At 43.0% G+C, this 19,870-nt stretch overlaps 1 protein-coding gene across 6 annotated transcripts in view; it reads left to right on the top strand.

The window, feature by feature from the left end:
- Positions 1-1,980: 1,980 nt before the first annotated feature.
- AMER3 (APC membrane recruitment protein 3) overlaps positions 1,981-19,870 on the top strand; it is a 38,657-nt gene continuing 20,767 nt past the window's right edge. For 4 of the 6 annotated variants that reach the window (XR_014588302.1, XR_014588303.1, XM_083849095.1 and 1 more), the window contains exons 1-2: positions 1,982-4,282; positions 10,845-13,865. Coding sequence is in view for 3 of the 6 variants with exons in the window: in XM_083849095.1 (XP_083705221.1) it covers positions 10,866-13,847 (2,982 nt within the window). In the remaining 3 variants the exon portion in view is untranslated. Of the gene's footprint in view, positions 4,283-10,844; positions 13,866-14,144; positions 14,611-19,870 lie in introns of all 6 variants that reach the window. The other 2 variants (XR_014588304.1, XM_083849094.1) reach the window with 2 other exon arrangements.

Raw genomic sequence — 19,870 nt, 5'->3', positions numbered from 1 at the left:
TCTATTAATGTCAGTAGCAGATCAATAAAACAGAGCTATTTTTGCCTCATCTAGACAGATATCTATGATACAAAGGCATATCTGGAATGGAGAAACTTTTGAATATGTGCATTGGATATTTGTATTTAAACATTTCTGTAGTCAGGTCCTTATGGTGTTATGCCCCTCCTAGGTGTTGTTTCTGTTCTCTAGAGCCTTGGCATTCTTCATGGTTTGGTGAAACAACTCTTCTGGAGTAGTTCTCTACCGCATTTAATGCAATTAATTTTTCTTATACTGACTGTATAAGTAAGCATTTATTTCCTGAGAGCTTTTTGTTTAAAGCAAAAAGTTTAATGGCAGCCACTATTTTAACATGAGCAGCTGGTGAAGTGTCCTCCTCCTTCCCCCCCCCCCCCCCCCCAAAATCCCCTTTCATTCTCCTTTAAGGCAATAAGCAGTTTGCAGTCAGTCATCCACAGTGCCCAGAACGGCAACACTGAGAACGTGAGCAGTCCCACCTGGAGGCACTCAGCACTCCTTTGCATCTTCACTGGTGTCCTTGCTGGCACTCCAAGGGCTGTCAGGCTGGCACGAAGGCCAAGCTCTTTAGTACTGATACTGAAAGAGGCTCTCACAACCCTACCTGCTCCATCTCATCCTCTTGGCAGCAATTATGGCAACAACACTGCCTCACAGGAAAGACAGACAGGAGATGGTGAGGTGGAATACACTTGCAGAAAGCTGTGGATAAAAATGCTTCTATTTTCTTGTTAAGTATTGATGTTACTAATAACAATCCTAAATTTTGCAGCAGACACTGGTTCACCAAATAACTGAGAAGAGAGTAGCAAGTAATGTAAGCCATGGAAAACAGTCAGATAAGTTGCAAAGATTGTTTGCTTCAACCTATGAGAGTCTTCTGCCAATGAACTGGAGAGAAAAACCTACATAGCCCATTACCAATTCTCTACAACACGCTAAACTAATAAATACTGATAGGAGTACATGAATAATTAAATTTAAGCTGATGTTAGCAGAAAATTCAACTAGATTTTTCACTGGCTCACTGGCAGGAAAAAGCCTGGGTCAAATTCATTCTGAAGTAATTCATTGGAAACAAGTACAGCTGTCCAGCAAACAACTTTTTCCTGAGTCTCTGCAGGTTTAAAGAATCAGTTACATTCTTTCATGAGAGAAGATTCTAAAATAGTATAATTTGCTTTTTGTGAGTTTCTCATGCTAATAGTTGTCCTCAATCACTTGATGCAACCATTTGCCGCCCACACAGAGGAGATGCGGGTCTCCAAGCTCCGGCAGCCTGAGCTTGCTTCAGCTAAAGACTCCCTCGTTGTCTTTCCATACCTGCCCTCATGTGGATTTTCCTCCTCCTTTCCCCAGTCCTCCTCATTGGATACCAGGGATCTCTGCTGCCCTCCTGCCATGCCAGGGACTGTATGCTCCTTGGTCCCTCTTCTCTCAAGGGCCCTTTTCTTACTCCTTGTGCCAAAGGCTGCGTGCTTCTGCTGAACAGATGGCAGCTGTTCCACATGCCCCTCATTTGCAGTTTTCTGATTTCCCGTCTCTTTTATTCCCAACATGTTCAAAACAATTCTGAACAGACTGAATTAATCAGAGAGGATTAGATTCTCCAAAAAATAACCTTTTGAACCAAGGTGATCAATAACCACAGTGAAAGAGCCTGAAATGAAGTGACAGCAGAAAGGCATAGTCATGGAACTATAAGTTGAGAACTATTTAGGAAGAAAAAAAGCTCCACTGCAATATAAAAAGGCTACCATGGCTCAACTGCCAGTCAATGCACTGCATATTTACTGACACATGCAATGAGATTGTGATTTAGGCTTTTTAATGCTAAGGCTACGGACTGCTAAGGCCATGGACGGCTAAGGCCATGGACAGATATCGCTACATATGGCAACAGCGATGGATTAAGCCATTTCCATTGCAGAAGGCAAATAAACAGTTCCAGAAGATGGAAATGTTGTCCAGGGGGACATCGTAAAATATACAAACATCCTAAGATATGGAGTTCTTTCATCACGGGAGCTGCTTTACCTGAGTCACCATGAACAGATTTGGGTGTCTGATCCATGTCTAGAGTGATCTCCTCTAAGAGGCCCAGCAAAGTGGCAGCAGGTACTATTTGTTAGAAGCAGGGACATCTATACAAGAGCTATCCCAGTCTCTGAGGAGCAGTGATACACTGTCCTACAGCCAGCAGGTCCAGGACGTACCTGAAATGCAACTGGGGCTAAGAGTTTCTCCCTGGCCAGACTCTCTTCTCTAGATACTTAAGGCTTGTCTTACTGAGCTTGAACTGAATATAAATTAGACCTCACCTGCAATTGTAAGTGCTCGCTGTTGTCTATCTCCCTCTCCATGTGGCATATTTAGGTATACCTTTTCTGATGCACCTTTAACTTGAGTGACTACACTTCAGAGTTCAGAAACTCAGCTCAGAAATAATGTGCATGCATAATTTTCAGGTCAAAATTCTAAAACTATGGTTTTAGGTTTGCTTGGACAATGATTGCTCTTAATTTTCTTGCCAGAGCTACTAGGATTCACCCACTACTTTTTCCCTCCTCCCTCCAGTCTTCTGGTGAACTCACTCAAGGACTTTCTACTTTCTGCAAGTTGGACTGACCCTGGGGCATTTTCCAAGATGTAACTTTCCAGTCTCTACCATCACTTGAGGCTTCCTGATGGGCATTCAGAGCAGGAGCACTCTGATCTGCCTCCTTTAATGTTCACTGGCTGACTTTTTAGCTTCGGACGCTTAAACAGCACAAAATTTTAAGCTCCTTCCTTTCCCTGTCTCCAAAATTCAGCTAAAGCACACTGTAGAAACAGAAGATGAGTGTTGTCAGCATTATTCTTGTCCTAAAATCCAAAACACAGCATCGTACCAGCTACTAAGAAGAAAACTGAATCTATCCCAGCCAAAACCAGGAGAACAGGTAACAGGTTAAGTAATGCTTTTGTCCCCTTTCTGCTGTCATATGGGGGACAGAAGAGATCAGCTATGAATGATGCACCCTCTCCAGTTTCTAAGGGAATACTCACCTTCGGTTCTTAGGGAGATGGAGGATTTGCTAAATACCTGCCCAGATTAGGCTTGTCTGAACTTGCTCTGTTTCACTCAGTCACCTGAGAGCTGCCCAGTCATTACCAACAGTGATGCCAGCCCCTCTATTGGGTGGGTATGCTGCCCATGGGTACACCAGTCTGTACACAAACTACTGCAGGATCCTAGAGCACAGCTCTGAAACTCCAGCTCAAAGGAGAGCTACTGCAGTGGATTAAGCCACTGCTTCGCAACATATACTTTTGCTTTTAAGAGGCTGTCTATCACACCCCCAGAAGACATGTTTTAACAAACAGGAAGGAGAAGGCAAGGGATTTGAAGAGAGTTAATTGGGAGGGACAATCAAGATGTGATCAGGTTGGAAGCCCTTCATGGAGAGAGAGCTGGGGCAAGGATGACAGCATTACACTTTTGTGAAATTAAAGCTGTGGTGTTTGTGATGACATCATTCTTTGTTATGGAGATGCATTTATTGTCATCACATCACTGCACACTCAAGCAGAAGTTAGACTGTAAGGAGAACTTGATAAATGATGGTCAGCAAAGGCACTATGAGGCTAACACCAGGCATTTTAGCTTTGGGCAGCTGAGATACTTATTCTCTCCCCTTATGCCACTTTGCTCCCACATAAAATCCCCTTTGACTTCAGCATTAATGAAAGCCTTACTAACCACTTCTTCAAAGTGCGGCACAGTCCAATAATCTGCATCTCACTCACCGAGAAACACGTTATGACTGCTTTTCCTGAATTCTATCAGAAAGAAAAATCTTTGTGAGAAATGAAATTAATTTGGATGTATTCCTCCCCATTTAATAAGCTGTCATATAGAGAGGAACCAAAACGCTGGCTCAGAACTCCCGGGCTTATCTTCTGGGTTTTTATTCCTTAACAAAGGAGGCATTTCTGTGACACCAAGCAGATGGCTGAAATAAGCATCTTTCCTAAATCAAGCTACATGTGGAAGCCTAGCATCTATGTAAGGTATGAAAAAGCTGCAAGCAGGAGGAATGAGGGGGTGGGGATGAAGGAAGAAGGAGGAGGAAAAGACGGGGGGGTGGAGAGTAACACTGGAGAGCAGCAGTGATCCAGCCCCTCTGAATCTGAAAAGCATCACCGGAGCCTTTGGATAAAGACCAGCTTCAGTAGCAAAGCTAGGAGGGAGAGGATTTCTGCTCAGTGATAAAACATGGTGAGTAGGATTTTTGTGATCTGCCTTGTTGTTTGCTCTGGTGCAATGGCACTTCCTTTGCTCTGACAGACTCCAAGGGACTATTATTTGGGGATGACTGCTTGATTTTGAAGCATCACTTTTTAATTATTTTTCCATACATCTGACAAGTGTATGCCTGTGTTTATATAAATGCACACCTCCTTTTCAAGCAATAAATTGCTGAAAATGGCCAAAGCTGACAGGGTTAACACTTTGCTGTCTGGTACAACAGGCTGCTGGCCAGGGCAAGTAAAGATGCTCTGTTTCTCTTTCAGGTACACAGCAGAAATTTCTGCTCAGCTGCCTTCTCCTAGCAATAGGCTGATGATTCAATAGCTCCCTGTGCAGGAGTTTATGGTGCCTTTTATATGGTGTGTTTAAGAGTGTTTTGAGCAGTTACATTTCTTTCAGCCTCAGGTGCAGAAGAAAACTGAAGGAGAGGTGCTGAGGTTTTGTCAGAGAAGGAGCCTCTTTTTGTCATGGTCTCACCCTCCTTCTGCATGCCTCAGACTGGGCTGGGGAGCCAGTGGGTGCTGTTGTTCCCCCAGGGATCCCTCCTGTCAGCACACAGCAGGATACTATGTTGGGAGTAGAAATGTGGTTAATTTTACTATGCAAAAGCCTGAGCTTTACAGAACAGTTGGCAGGGCTTAAAAGAAGGTTCAGACTTCCCTACAGTACATAGCTAATAAGATTAAGCGTTTAACTACACATCCTTCTGGTATTCTGCTGGGGAGTATAAGATTTTACTTTGTGTGCTCAGTGGAATTAAGATTTAAGAAAAAAAAAAAGCCAATGTGCTTTTTCCTGGTTCTTGTGAGAAAGCCACCGCCTGACCTAAATGTATATGCAAATAATTAGGCATCCTGGGTTACTCTAGAGAGACAAATGATTAAGAAGAATGATAAGATACAGCCAGAAACAATGATGAAAGGAGTACTCCTAACAAGAAGCATGATCTCAATTCAGGTTTGTGTGTCACACAGGTTTCTTTCAAAATAAACATTCTTCTGCATTGTGAATCAAGCCTCTCCTGATTACATCCTCCATCCCTTCCACCCCGGTTCCACCCTGTTCTTCTCTGTTATCTGATGGAGATGAGATACTACCAAGAGTAATCAGTTCAAGTGAGAAGATGAACACTGCTTTAAAATCCTCTTTGGTTTTCACCATAGGAACTGTTATGCTTATTTGCTCACTAGAAACAGTGTACAATGACTGCAGACAGGATATCACCACCCACCAGCAAGCATTGTATTGATTTATAATTAAAAATGCAATTAACAGAATGGAATGTATGCTTATTATTTTTAGTAAGTATTTCCATTATTAACATTCATCTTCTGAGCTAGAGCTAAGGTTTTTAAACAGTAAATAAATGATCTTATTCCAAAAATAAGCCCCGCTTTACTGGGAACACAAGCTCTTCTTCATGCATTGCTAATTGATTGGATCCTAAGCATTAAAAATGAGTATCATCCACGAACCAACTGTAAAGGTGGCTGTGGTTTTCAGCTCCCCAGGCTTATTTGTTTATGCATTTTAGGACTTCCAACTGGTGCCCAGCAAAAATCCTCTTGAGATTAACTAGCCATAGGAAGTGAGAGCCTGCCAGAGCGCTCAGCTCTTTTCCCTCTCCCTTTGCACAATGTGTCAAGAAATATTCTAAAATAAATTTCATTTTTAAGTGCACCCATTTCAAGCATAATACATATCCAAATGCCTAAACCAGATAAATGTTGCCAGGAAATTTAATTATGCTATCATTTTCATTTGGAAAGCAGGAGTAACCTTTTCAGAGGTAACTGATACTCAGGATCTTCAGTCTCATTGATATGAAGCCACTTGTGAAAAAGGGATTTTGGAGTCATTCCAAACTTTTATCATAAAACACAAAAGCAGTGCAAATACAGTTTTCCCCATCTTTTAAAATTAAACAGCAACAACAACAACAACAAACTAGAGGAGTATGCAGGGTTTATCAAATCTGTTTAATAAAAGGAAAATGCTTGGAGGGAGGTGAAATTAGACCCCAAGTGGAAAGCAGAATTCTGCTCAGCAAGGCAGTGAGGCATCACCTCCACAACTTGCCAGTTTTTATGAATCAACTACACGTAAAAAAGTGGAAAGGGCACTCCTATCTACTCTGAAAAACATCATCTGTATTCTGAATTTTGCTAACTTCTAGTCTCCAAGAGAGACAATTATATATAAATTACACATCAAACAAGCAAGTGAGAGCGTCCAAGGCAGGCAGCTGATAAGATTTTAGAATAAATGAACCTTAATTATACTTTTCCCTGCTTAAAGCAAAAGTAATTTTGAGCCAAACTTACTGAAGCCAGAAAGTTCATCTAAATTTCCTTTTCATAATCCTATTATTTCTATCTGTGCACTCAATGAAGCAAATATTCCTAATTTCCCATTAGGCTGATCTTCCTCGAATTACATCCAAGAGGACTGGTATTTTAGGTACTGACACATTAAAGCACAATCTGGTTTACCATTTCTTAGAAGACAACTTAACCTAACCTTTCCATTGACAGATAAGCTGTTAATGTCTAAGATAATAACTTGGACACCAGCCCAAAAGTCAAAAACAGTCTTCCCCCATTCCTCCAGAGAGGGGGGATTTCAGCAAATTCCCATGTCTCAGCCTGGCTGAAGGCTTAGGGGTCCACGGACAGAGGCAAATGTGGCCCATCTCTCCTCCACTCTCCATGCCGGAGGTAATATTCAGACAGTTTGAATCCTGCCCCCACCCATCTTCCTCCTGCTTCGTAATGAATCTCCAGACCAGGCATACCACACTCCTCTCTAGTCTGCTCGTCTGTTGACCTGCACTGCGGTTGAATTTAGGCCATCTGAAGATGGGTCATATTAACCAGAACACTTATCTAATTCAGTCTAGTCCTTATAACCAGGACTATTTGCAATTTCTTTGACTGCCCTAAAAACAAGTCTCCTCAGCCCACACACGTGTTTACCTCCTCATTCTAAAACTTCAATTCACTGTTAGGTGCATCACAGACACAGTAAAACCCTTCTGTGTTTATGAGAAGGCTGTCAGACACCCTGCACAGATGGTATACATTTGAGCACAAAGTATCTGCATGTTGCGAGCAAAGTTATCCAAATTTAAAGAAAATCCTTTTTTCCATATAAGCCCAACATTCAGATCTAATTGCATGCTTAGAAACTTGTATCCCAAAGGTGAGCAGCTAATATGACCAAGACAGACAGAAGTACAGGTTATGGTAGATTGGAAGCCTCAGCACTGCTGTACCTAACACCATTGCAAATGACAATTAATCTGCAGCCCAATAGAAGATTCAAGGATGCCTTCTATCTAAATACGTGTTCCATAAGTAATTATGTGCATGTAATTCCATGGAAAAGAGACCAAGAACCACTAATGAAGAAAACATCCAGAGTGTGTTGAAAACTGAACAAACCAGCCTTCGTAAACTGACCGCTGGTTTCCACAGATTTCTGTTCTTTATAGGGATTTTTAATTGCAAAATAAATTTCTATTGCAAAGGTGGAAATCAGTCCCTCATATACTCTTGATCCCTGTGGAAGAAGAGAGATAATGCAAGTTACGTCAAAGAGGAGAATAATTAAAAAGGAACATAGGCAATACTGTGGCTGAGTGCACGTCAAGAAGTCCCAGAGATGTACCACCTTTAAATGCCCAGAATCATTTTTCATAGAATTTTGATTAGCTTTATATAACCACTGGAGGGTAACTTTTCTTTGCGCTGATTCTAACTTCACTGGTACAACTTCTGGGGTTACAATTTGCATCCCTATAGACAGAAAAAAATATGTGTTGTGGTATAGCCCATTACAGTTAAAAGTGCTAAAAGCATTAATAAACATAGGAATAGAGTGGCAATGCATAAATATTTTTGTTCTATATTTGAAAAGAAGCAAATCAATAACTTATGTCATGAGGCTGCAGAGAAACTCATAGTAGGGGAAGTTGCAAAACAACACCTGGGGTGAATACTTAAAAAATCTGCAGGTTCTGGTAGTTTGCACTCCTTTCTTGGAGCTCATTTTTAACATTTTAATGGGGAAGATTCCCAAAGTTGTACCAGTGTTCAAATAGAATAAGAACGATGACACAATGAACTAAATACTAATCTGGCATGAATCCCGGGGGAAATGAGAAAAAGAATACATGGAATTAAATAGAGACATTAAACAATCATAGTGCAAAGATGATGATTAAATGCATAGAAGATCATTTAACAATATATATACTTTTCTCATCAGAGGAAACTGTAAATTAAACCCCAAAACCTCTCAAAAATGTTTGCCTTTCTGCCTTATGACTTTCTGACTAAAAACTGATGCCACGCGATAGTGAAGGATGGCTCTGTCAGAATCTCTGGCAGCGCAGGCATACTATATGTATTCTCAGTACAGACGTTATTCAGGACATTTGGGATTTCATGTTACAACTGCCCACCTAATCTATAAAAAAGGAAAGAAAAACACGACTTGAAGTTTCCACACCCAGCTACCAAACCAGTAGTCCATTGTTTCTCTTATCAAGGAGATATAATCCAGACCAAAGTTTTCTTTTCTCAAAAGATTATTGACCAACATACTGAATTCTTTGCTTTAACAACTGTCGTACTTGACAATAAAACAAAACCACCTCTAAAAAGCCTTTTAAGACAGCAACGAAGTATTTATTCCCAAATATGCAATTTCCTACAAAAATTACCCTTGCTTAATACTCAGAATGGGTAGAAACAGCTGTAGGACACTTAAAGAGCCCTTCTGAGTATAACATTGCTATAATGCTGGCATTTGACAAGTCACAGGCCTCTAACGAACTTCTCAGCAGCAGGACTTCCCACAGGAACACAGTACCTGCTTCTACCGTTGCAAGGAACTGAAATGTCGGACATTTTATTTCTGGGTTATTATTAATTGGCCTTGTGTCGGCTGTTTCTGGTTATTTTCACAACTCTGTTGTAGTTCTGTGCACTGAATTTCTTCTCAATTGCACCTTGCTTTTCAGACAAGGAGTGTAATCGTGTCCCAGTGACCTATTTCTAAATATGCAAACCAGGTTTTCTGCAGCACCAGTGAACTCCAGCTAACTGACAGCGTAGTAAAATGTTTACTGGCTTTCATTAAGAATGCTCTGCAATCCTCACATGCAGCCCCAAATGCAAGTAAATATGCCAACATCCCAATCATACTGACAGACCCCCCATTACACCACCCACCACATTTTCCATAGCATTCATGCTCTTGATGTAGAATATTCCCACCCTACCCTTGTATTTCCTACCTGTTGTCACTGACCTACATTTAGTTGTAAATGTCGCTGATTGCCTGCCAGTTTGCAGTTTGGATGAGAAGTCGGCTGTCACTCATCGGCCTGTTGGAGAAGTGCTGGGGGGAACAGAGCTGGCAGATACACAGACCTGTATCTTGTGAGGTGTTGGTCACAGTATCACTGTTCCCAGCAAACCCTGGCAACTGGTAAGCCTCTGGAGGCTACAGACAGCTGCTAAAGATCAAGGAAGCCTAAAGACAGCTTTAACTTTTACTTTAGGAGTATGCAAAAGCTTGTCTTGGTGCTGAATTTAAAAATTCCCTTGCTTACTTCATACTGGGTCCAAGGATCTTATATGAGATTTTTCTGTCGTGAGTATGAGCAATTTTCATTTCATCAGAGCTGATACACATGGTTTGTCCAGGAGTGATAGGTATAGCACTGTTTTGTTTGTGCGCATTTCAGAGTTCAAGGCTCTAGGCAGTTTTAGTTATGTCTAAACAATTTAAAACAAGATAAATCTTTGATTGAGGTTTCATTAAGGAAAGTTCCAAGCAGACTCTTTCAAGAACAGGACTTAGAATTTTTGTTCTGCTTCCCATCCAGTAAAAAATGGTTTCTCTAAAATCTTTCAGGAAGTATTTGTTGTTATTGTCTTACTCACAATTCAAATTGACTTAAGGCAGGAAAGAATCAGTTGTCTCTATGAAATAACTGCTGCAAAATGGAAAGGTCACAGCTAGCATAATTAATAATTAGATGTATGAAAACATGAAACAGGTTCAATATTGCACCATATAGGCAGAGACCAAACTTCATATGGATACAAGTAACACAGTAAGTTTAGAAAAAGCTAAGCAATGCACAATGCAGATTCACCTTGCCAATGCCCACAGTCCTAATCCTAAATCCAAATACCCCTTCTTTCTAATGAATAAAATGTTCTTGGGGCCTCACCTCCCAACACACAACGTTCTGTCTTCTCCCTGTGGGATCTTCCTGCCTCTGCAAACTCAACTTCTCTTTCACTTGCTCTGTTTCTCATGCAATACAAGTGATGGGAATTTCAGACGGCAAACAAAAACGATTATATAATGCTATAATGCTTAATATCTGCTCCTCTATTCCCCAGTTACAGTTGAGCACCTGTTCCAGCTGGTCTCTTCAGAGACTTTTAGCTGACTGCTCAGTGCCAGCCATCAACCTAAAAGTACTCTTGTTCTGCTGATTCCTTTACAGAAACAGATGTGAGGAAACAGCATGGAGCTCAAGAGAGGAAAAACTTTCATCAAATCCAGTGTGCAACACGAGAAAGTGCTACCAGAGCACACAGCTTCTACAAACAAAAATGATATAGGAAAAGAAAAAAAGGCAGCCCTGGAGGGAAACCAAAGTGCAGCTGAAGTCCAGCTGGCATACCTGGCCACACACAAGAACTACAGATTTTCCACCAGAGCAGCAAGGAATGGCGCTGGTGACAACAGCCTGGAAAAATCATCTGGGTCCTCCTACAAACTTGTAAGGAAGAGTAAAACCCATGACTGTGTTAGTGAAGCAGATAAAACAGAGCAGTGCAGCCCCAGCAATAGGGCTTGTGAGGAAGGTTTTTCTGGAAAGGGGAAGGGGCGACTCGTCAATAGCATCAGCTTTTCAGGGATGTCCAGTTCCAGCAGTAAGAAAGAGTGTGTAGTAAGCCCCAGCCAGTCTGCCTGCAGCAGTCAGATGATTGATTACAGGAACTTTGTGCCACAGATGCCTTTTGTACCAGCTGTTGCAAAAACCATCCCCAGGAAGAGGATATCCCTCAAGAGATCAAAGAAAGGGCTCAGAGATATATTTCATATTAAAAAAAATAAACCGGAGAGCCTCGCATTCATGGTTGAGAAGGACAAGAACCTGTCCTCTCCAGGCTGCAAGAGTGAGTTGCCTGGGCGTCTCGCAAAGTACCTTTTCAAAACTGGAGAACCATTTGCAGCCGACCGCTTGTCACAAGACTGCTCAGACAGTGAACTGCAGTCTGACTCTTCCTATGACTGCTGCAACCCTCTGTGTGAAGATGTTGCATCACTGAAGAGCTTTGACTCCCTCACTGGCTGTGGGGAAATCTTTGCTGATGAGAGCTCTGCTCACCTGGAGCTGGAGAACAGCAAAGAAGTTCTGGTGAGACGAAGCAAGCACAAAGACAGCCCCATTATGGGCTCCTTCCAAGGGGGTGTGGAGCAGCTGGCCTCTCCGGGCCAGAATGAGGCCATTGAATTTGGGAAGTTTTGGGACAACATTAACAGATCAGTGAGGCTACATCAGAGCACACTGTTTGACAAGAAGTTACTGACGATGCCTGGTTCTGACATGGGACAGGCTGAAAGCCAAGCTGCTGCATCTGCGACAGACCCCCAGATGTCACCTGATAAAGATGGTGACAATTCCAAAGAGAGCTCCACACAAACAGGAACACCAAAAAGTGACAACCAGGAATCCATATCCACGAGTGATGAAGGCTACTATGATTCATTCTCTCCTGGACAAGACGACGAAATGAAGGAAGCTCAGACCCCTGGGGTCCCAGGCAGATTTCCAAGAGACAGCTACAGTGGAGATGCCCTTTATGAGCTCTTCTATGACTCAAATGAAGTCAAAATGAACCCAGTCCTAGATGATGACTTGTGTACATCTGAAAGCATTTCAGAACAAGCCATTGAAATCCCTTTGTCCATCTACAGCTTTCATGTTGGAGCTGAGGAAAACACGGCTTCCCAACCAGCTGTAGACATCATCAGCCAGGGTTTTTTCCACAGCACATGGAAAGGCAAAGAATGTTTGCTAAAGCTCTGTGATACTGAGCTTTCACTAACCATGGGGATAATAAACTGGCTGCGAAAACACTCAGGGCTTGTTTCCTCCCCAGACTCTCTTCAGAGCCCTCAGTCACAGCCAGAAAAGGGTAATCATTCACCAATCCCTCCCGGCCCCGGTCCCGAGCGCAACGTGAGCACAGCACAGCAGGAGAAACAAAGCAAGGAAGATACATTTAACCGAAGGGTGTCTTTGGACAAAAGTAAAGATGCAACCCAGGCCTCTTCAGTAAATGTTGCTGAAAGAGACTCTTGCACTAATACATCTAATCTGGATTTCCAAGGAAGGGAAGGTAGTCACCATGAGCATTCATCTACAGTGCCTGGGACTGCGGAAACCACTGGTGCATCAAATTATGCACCACAATCACAGGCAAATGGAGACAATCTGCAGACATCTTCAACTGAGAAGGCGACAGTTTCAGAAGGATATGAGACATCTGAAGATAGAATTCTGCTGGCAGAGAACTTGAACAGACAGAGTGGCTCACAGAGCTCTGAAAGCCCTTTGTTAAATGATAATCATGAAGTAGAATCATGTTACTCCTATAAGACCGCTGCGACCTCACCTCTGGATACCCTTGAGAGGGAGGACAGAAATAAACCAATGTATCACTCTCTGTCTGTTTGCTGTGACAAACCACCGCAGCCTCTTACTCTCAGAGGCTTCCAGAGCTACATCAGCCCCACACCAAGGGACAGCAGCACTAACATAGTGCAGCTCTTAGAGCGATGTGTAACACAAGTGGCATCACTAAAACTCAGCTATGAAAACAAGCACCTGGAAGACAAATATATTGGGAATGAAATGAACAATATCATTTGTAAGATGTCTCAGTACAAAAACAAGCTACTGTTGCAAAATGAATGCAATTGTGTTGCTCAAAAGCCAGAATACTCCAGTATTGCTTGCACAAACCAATACAATTATGAAACAAGTTTCCAAGCCAGCAGTCTATATCATTTGAAACAAAATGGGGAGCAAATTTGCTCCAAGGACCAGAAAAGCAGAGCAAAAATCCTAGATGAAGTTGCTAGAGACAAGATCAGTTTTGAATATGCCCAGCTAAATAATCAAGCATTCTCCTATTTACAAGACTTCACATTTGCAAGCGATTCTGCTCCCGCTACAATGCTCAGCAGGCCAACATTTTTACCCCTCTTTAACTCTCTCTGCTTAGACATACCTGCTACTGTTTCTTCAGCTCCGTATGGCACTGCCATCCCTCCAGCTGAGTCACTGCAGCCCAAGGAGGCCGAGCAGGGCAGCCCAGGGCCCTGGCATTATGCAGAGTCCCCTTGCAGAGGCCTGTCAGGGGTGACAGCTCTGTCCCCTCACCCAGAGGCAGCAGCCCCGGACACAGGAGTGGTGGGGAGGAACCAGCAATAACACACCTGTGTAGAGAAGGTGAGTGCTTATGGGAAGTCTGAAAATAAACGTGAAATGTGAATGTCAAACATATAATACACAATAAATGTGAAAAAATAAATGTCACGTTAATGTGGTTGGTAAGAGTGATCAGAATGTCAGTTACACAGTTCTCCATACCAGAGGCCAGGTACAGAAGGTATCACATTCACTGAATCTTATGAATGTCATGCAAAGGCTGAAGCCCAATCTTCCGCCTCAGTGCAGCAGATTTTACACAAGTTGAAGCAGGGAAACTTTCTCCTTTTCCTTCTCCAGGATCTGCTGTGTTTGGAACAAAACTGGGGATGTGGCTGCCAGGCCACAGACTGCAGAAAGCATTCAGCCTGATCCTCACCACCACGTCATGACATGCTCTTGCTGCATAAAGACAGCTTCAAAATTATGCCCTGCTTCCCCTCCTTGGTGACAACTGGACATCAGACAGCTCTCTGCTGGAGTCCTTATGCATGAGCTGCTGCACAGAGGGGTCACTTGAGAAAGCCAAGCACTGACAGTGTTGTCACAGGCAGTCAGACGTACCCTGTCCTGCAGATGTGTGCATACGGTGCACCCTCGGGCACAAGGGAAAGCCCACAACAGTCCTCTGCTGCTGCTGAGTGTACCAAAAGGATGCTCTTCCCACCAGGGTTTCGGGCTGGAAGGCTCTCCTCAGCACGTGCAGCTGGTCTCAGGCCAAGCAGCACTGGGGTGGTGTGGAAGCTGGGGCTAAGACAACCTCATGGTTAGCAAGCACGACTTGACAGCCTGTGCAGGAGGGGGATTACAGGGTCTGTGCTGCACCTCTGGCTTTTGAAAGTCCTTGCACCACACTTACATAGCAGAGGGACATCCAGCAACTGGTCTCTGACATGGGTTAAGAAACACCTCTGAGGTACAACAGGCAGATCAAGTATACAGCCTCTGTGCTCGTTTGGATTCGTCCATCACACGAGGCTTTAGGCCAGAGCAGACACTATCTATAGTGCTCTAACTCTACTCAAGCTGAGAAATCCTCTGTCCTCCAGCTGCTGATAGGAATCTGTCCTAAGAAGGAAGCCTTTGGAGGTGGTGGAAGGTGGAGAAAAGGCTGTAGCAAGGGCCAGGACAGAGAAATAAGGAACAGCTCATTATTGAATAGAGGGGCCCAGAGAGCACAGCACTTCCCTGGCTCTTGTTGCTCACAGCACTGTGACTGCTTCCTGGTGATCTCTAAAGGCTTCCCAAGAAGCACAAAAAAAAAAAAGAACAGTGTTTTTCTCTGTGTGAGCACAAAGCATCCTTACAATTTCGAGTCCTGGGAGGTTCAGCCACCCACTTTGCTATCCACATCTTCATGAAAGTGCCCTTCACCACTAACATGCATCTTCCAGTGCATGGGAGAGGTGTTTTTTAGGGGCGTCTGTGAAGTTAAGAGCCAGAGACTGTCAGTCTTCAATACCCTTTACTAATATATTATCCATTTATAACCTGTTCAGCAGTTTGTGGTCACAGATAGTATATGCAAGATACCAGTGCTCAGCACAGCTTTTTAGGTTAGAACAGCAGATCAGTGTATGTATTGGCCCACTATTTTCAGTTTGTTGTGAATATTAATCCACAGGGTACTGCTAAGAATATCCCTGCATTTGCAGGCTAGGAATTCACAGAGAGATTCTAATTTTGAGAATTCACTTGCTTACTGGTAGAAATGGAGAATGGAGTCATAGCTGCTGTGACTGTCAAATGTGGCAACCGACTGTGTCCTTGCTCTGGACAAGACACTGTATGGCGAGTAGACATCACGGCACTCGGGGCACTTTCTAATGCATTGTATCAAATGGCAGCTGCTGTCTGTCACCGCCTGTCAGCACTCATACTTGCGGTGTCAGAAATGTGACACAGTTCGTGCCCTGTTACCTGTGTCCCAGAGTGATAACTTAGGCTTTTTTTCCAAAACGGGTCTGCCAATTTTTGATAGAGGTTTTCTAACAGTAAAACAAATGGCATTTTGAAATATAGATGGGATTTGAGTGACTTTGAGAAAAGGTCTCATCTAGAGGAATCATTTTACTACAGGCTTGCTGTTTGTTACAAATTTCTTACAGAAAATGAATTTACACAATAATTAAAATGGCATTTAACATTATTAGAAGAAATGGCTACGGTGACACATATAAACATTGCCATATGACTGAGTTTTCCTACCCAATGTCTTCTTGCCTGCCCACAGTAACAGATGGCTTAAAGGTTTGCTGGAAATCTTAGGTTTTTTTGGAATATGGCTCAGGAGCTTTACCTTAACTATGGGGGTGGTAGTGTATGAGGCAAGATACAAACATGGTACCAGCTCTGAATCTATGGAGACAGACATCATCAGGAAACACTCCTACTTCAAGACATGACTGTGTAAACCCCAGGAGCTTATACACAAAGAATGCTCTAAGGTTCACTGCTTTAAAATGACAGACTCGGGAGCTGGTAGAAGTGACAGAGCCAGAGCCAGCTCCCTGCTTTGTCCCTTAAAACAAATGTCGCATGAGCAGCTCCAGTGCAGCCTCTGCTTTTCCCATGGACTCTCACGGTGGGGAAGAAAGTCAACTTTCTTACCATTTATCACAGGCTGAGGAAAAGCTGATGGAAAAAGCCATTGAAGTCTCCAGCTATTGCCACCCATCTCCACATGTCCCCATACATACAGGAACAAGTGAACCCATCCTCTCTGCTGCAACTAGTGTGCGGTGCTTCCCTGAGCCACACCTGGCCTCCTGGGTTTCTCCACCCTGCTAAACATAGATGCACAACTTCAGTGATGAATAGTGCAAGAAGTGGCAGTCCCAGCTCCTCTTCTGTTTCTCTCTTCCCTGTTTTCGACAAAAATTTGCAAATGTCTCATATTTGAGCTCAACAGGAATTTGAACCCTGATAGTAAACAGCACCCTTATATGGGGATACAGAAGGGTTATGTAGGCGTTGGAAATTACCAGCTAGTTGTCTTCAAGCAGGAAACTCTTCAGGCTCAACAAGGGACCCCTGTCCTAAAACAGTGTGTTGGTATCTCTTCTCCTGGCTGTAAAAATCTCTGGATCGGGCAGAACAGGCAGACAACGCTGCATGTCACAGCAACTGACACAGGCAGACCAAAGCCCTCTCTGCAGACAGCAGCATTTCAGACCACTGAGCCATTTCTACCACTTAAGGTGGTTTGAACTGCATCTTCCATTGACTGGTAAACGTGGTGGAGTAACAAAAACCACACATGCTCCCACCAATACGTGCTCATTTCATTCGAATGCTGAGCGGCCACATTATGCACCAGTTGATGCTTTTGGCTGTGTTTTAGCGATAGCACTAAAAGGAGTGCATTAGAATAAGCTTGCCCTCAGGTCAGAAAAGAATAGATAACTGTCGATCAAAGAGGGGCTGTCATAATATATAGGGCAGCTGTAGATGAAAGAAGACAGTATGGCATATGTGATTGCTGTTATCAAGGAACTGAGATTCAGAAGCTGATAAAATACAGCCCAGACACTGTGAAGTAACACAGGATTGTGTATCTGATCTTTACCAACAGCAGGGCTAGTCGCAGTCTAGGCAATTTCTGTAATGTTTTTTAATTGCCCCCTTGTTCAATTTTATCCCCTTTGTCTAAAATAAGGCTGCATTTCTGCCAGGCAGGTATTTCTCTATCAGCCAGACATAGGAAAGGAAGAGACTGCAGGACTTAAGTTAGACAAAAAGGCAATGCAGAATGTGCCTCATATGTATATAGGCAAATGTTTGATAAGCTACAGTATTACTTCTCAAAATGGCCACAGAGATGCATCAATAGGTGAAAAAATAAAGGCAGAATCCCTCTGAAATGCACACATCAGAGAAAGAGCAGGGTAACACATTCAAAGCCTGGAGTAATAAATCCATATATTCTTATGTTTTCTCCATGGTATAGCAAAGAGGTCCTCTCCCAAGTCTCACATAATGAAATGTAAAAACAATAAAACGCATAGACAGCCAGCACATGCGCTGCCTTGGAAATGCCCCTGGCTCTGAAACGTACACCTTTATAATGTAATTTGCCCAGATCGTCCTGCACTGAACCAGATACTGAAATCTCATCTGACAGTCCACCAGCCACACACACACACACACACAAGCCCACACACATGTGCAAGCACATACACACACACTCCCATTCAGAGGAAAGTGTTGTAATGTACATATGTACTGTTTGTCACATATGGTACCACATAACCAAGGAGCATGGAGACAGAGGTGACAGGTCATTGCCTCTGCTAATACATTGAAGTGTTAGTCACCATGTGCCCAGATACTTGGGCTAAATGCTAAATTAAACAATTTTCTCCTTCATTGAACACTGTTGCTGCTGGACTTGGCTCTGTCACATCGTACTGTCTTCATGGGACCTTGTCATTAATGCCTATTCTACCTCAAATCAGAATTCTATCAGGATGAAGAAACATTCTTGCCAGCTTATTTGCTAGAGAAAGGTTTTTCAACACAGTTATCAGCACAGATGATTTCTTACATGGCAGATGCACAGTAATGTTGTTAAATGGGTTTCATTTTAAATTTGAAGAGATTGATTTGCTGCTTTACTTGCTATTGCAGTAGTATGGTTTCCATGGATACAGTCTTATAGGGACTCTATTTCTCCCCTGTTGACAACAGTACAGAAAGCTACATTCTCTTCTTCTTTGCACCAGTATGAATGTGAAGCCAGGGGAATGATTCCCAGATTTAAAACTGAGCAGAATTTGTCTCCCAGTCTCTGCAGCCTTGCATCTGAGATCTCGAGGCGGGTGGCGATGGAGGAAAGGAAAAAAAAAAAAGGAGAACAGTTTCTTTGGGCAGCCGTATGGGCTGAGGGATGGGACATAGTATACAAACACAGCACCTCCATATGAGACATGGGGAGAAACCAAGGCAGAATGCAAACAAATTAACTGTTTATTTGGGGGTGTGACACAACTGCAAAAATACAGATCAGGCTTTGGTTACGGAAGTTTATGACATTATAGTATCTGCATGGACTTTAGCTGAATATTGTCCCATTTGTTTTAATGAGAGGATGAATCAGTTTCTGCTATCCTGAATAAAACCTGCTTCCATTCTGTTTTGCTGTGATGCACAGGAAGACATAAGGGTGGGAAGAAAAGCAAAAAATTTGACCATCACAGTGAAAGGCATGAAGCTCTGCCATTGTGAGTCAGTTCTAATGAACAGTAAGTAGTTCAGGGAGCCTGCACAATGAACTGCATTTTGAAGGGCTCTTCTAAGGAAATATCCAAAATAAGCATAGTTTCCTATCGGGTCTCGTGGAAGGCTGTTTTGTTTAAGCAGCTCTCCTTCTCAGTTCTTCAAGAAAGGCTAGACTGCGTACATCTGGTGTGGCAAATTTCTTGTTTCATTCAAATCATGGGGACTGCATCTCATTTACAACACTTGAAAGTTCACAGTTCTTGGACAGCAATACAGCTCAGGGTTGGAAGGAGCGAAGAGGTGCTGCCTGTTAGATTCTTCCAGCTGAGTAAGGCGTTAAATTTAAACCTCTCTCTCCAAGCACCGTGGGAGGCCTATTCAGGTAAAGCTCACTTAGTGACAGTGGCAGCCAGTGATGACAATTGCTCAAATGACACCATCAAATGGCAGCAGGTCAGGATAAGGATGTTATTTGAGATCTGAGAAAAGAGAAGGCCCTCTTTGTCCCTATATCTGATTAAATGATTCTCATTTCACAACGGAGAACAAAGTAGGAGAATGCAGATTTTAATTGCCTGTCTCCCTATTATTGATCTTCTCTAACTGTGTTAATTTTCCTTCCCAAATTTACCCCTTTTCCCTTCAGGACAACTTTCCCTCCGAGTTGCCTCGCACAGGTTCATCTCTTTCCTCTCACATTCTGTACATTCCTTTTGCTCCCTCCTGGTCGACACAACCTACTTCACCCCCCTTCCCTTTCCCCACCTGCCTGCCGAGCCTGCACCTCCTGGCAGCCTGGTGTCCCT

The sequence above is a fragment of the Anser anser genome (assembly GCF_964211835.1).
Source record: "Anser anser genome assembly, chromosome: 9".
NCBI classification, from domain to species: domain Eukaryota; kingdom Metazoa; phylum Chordata; class Aves; order Anseriformes; family Anatidae; genus Anser; species Anser anser.
Note: the sequence above shows the minus strand (reverse complement) of the source record. Positions and strands in the feature narration are given on the sequence as shown.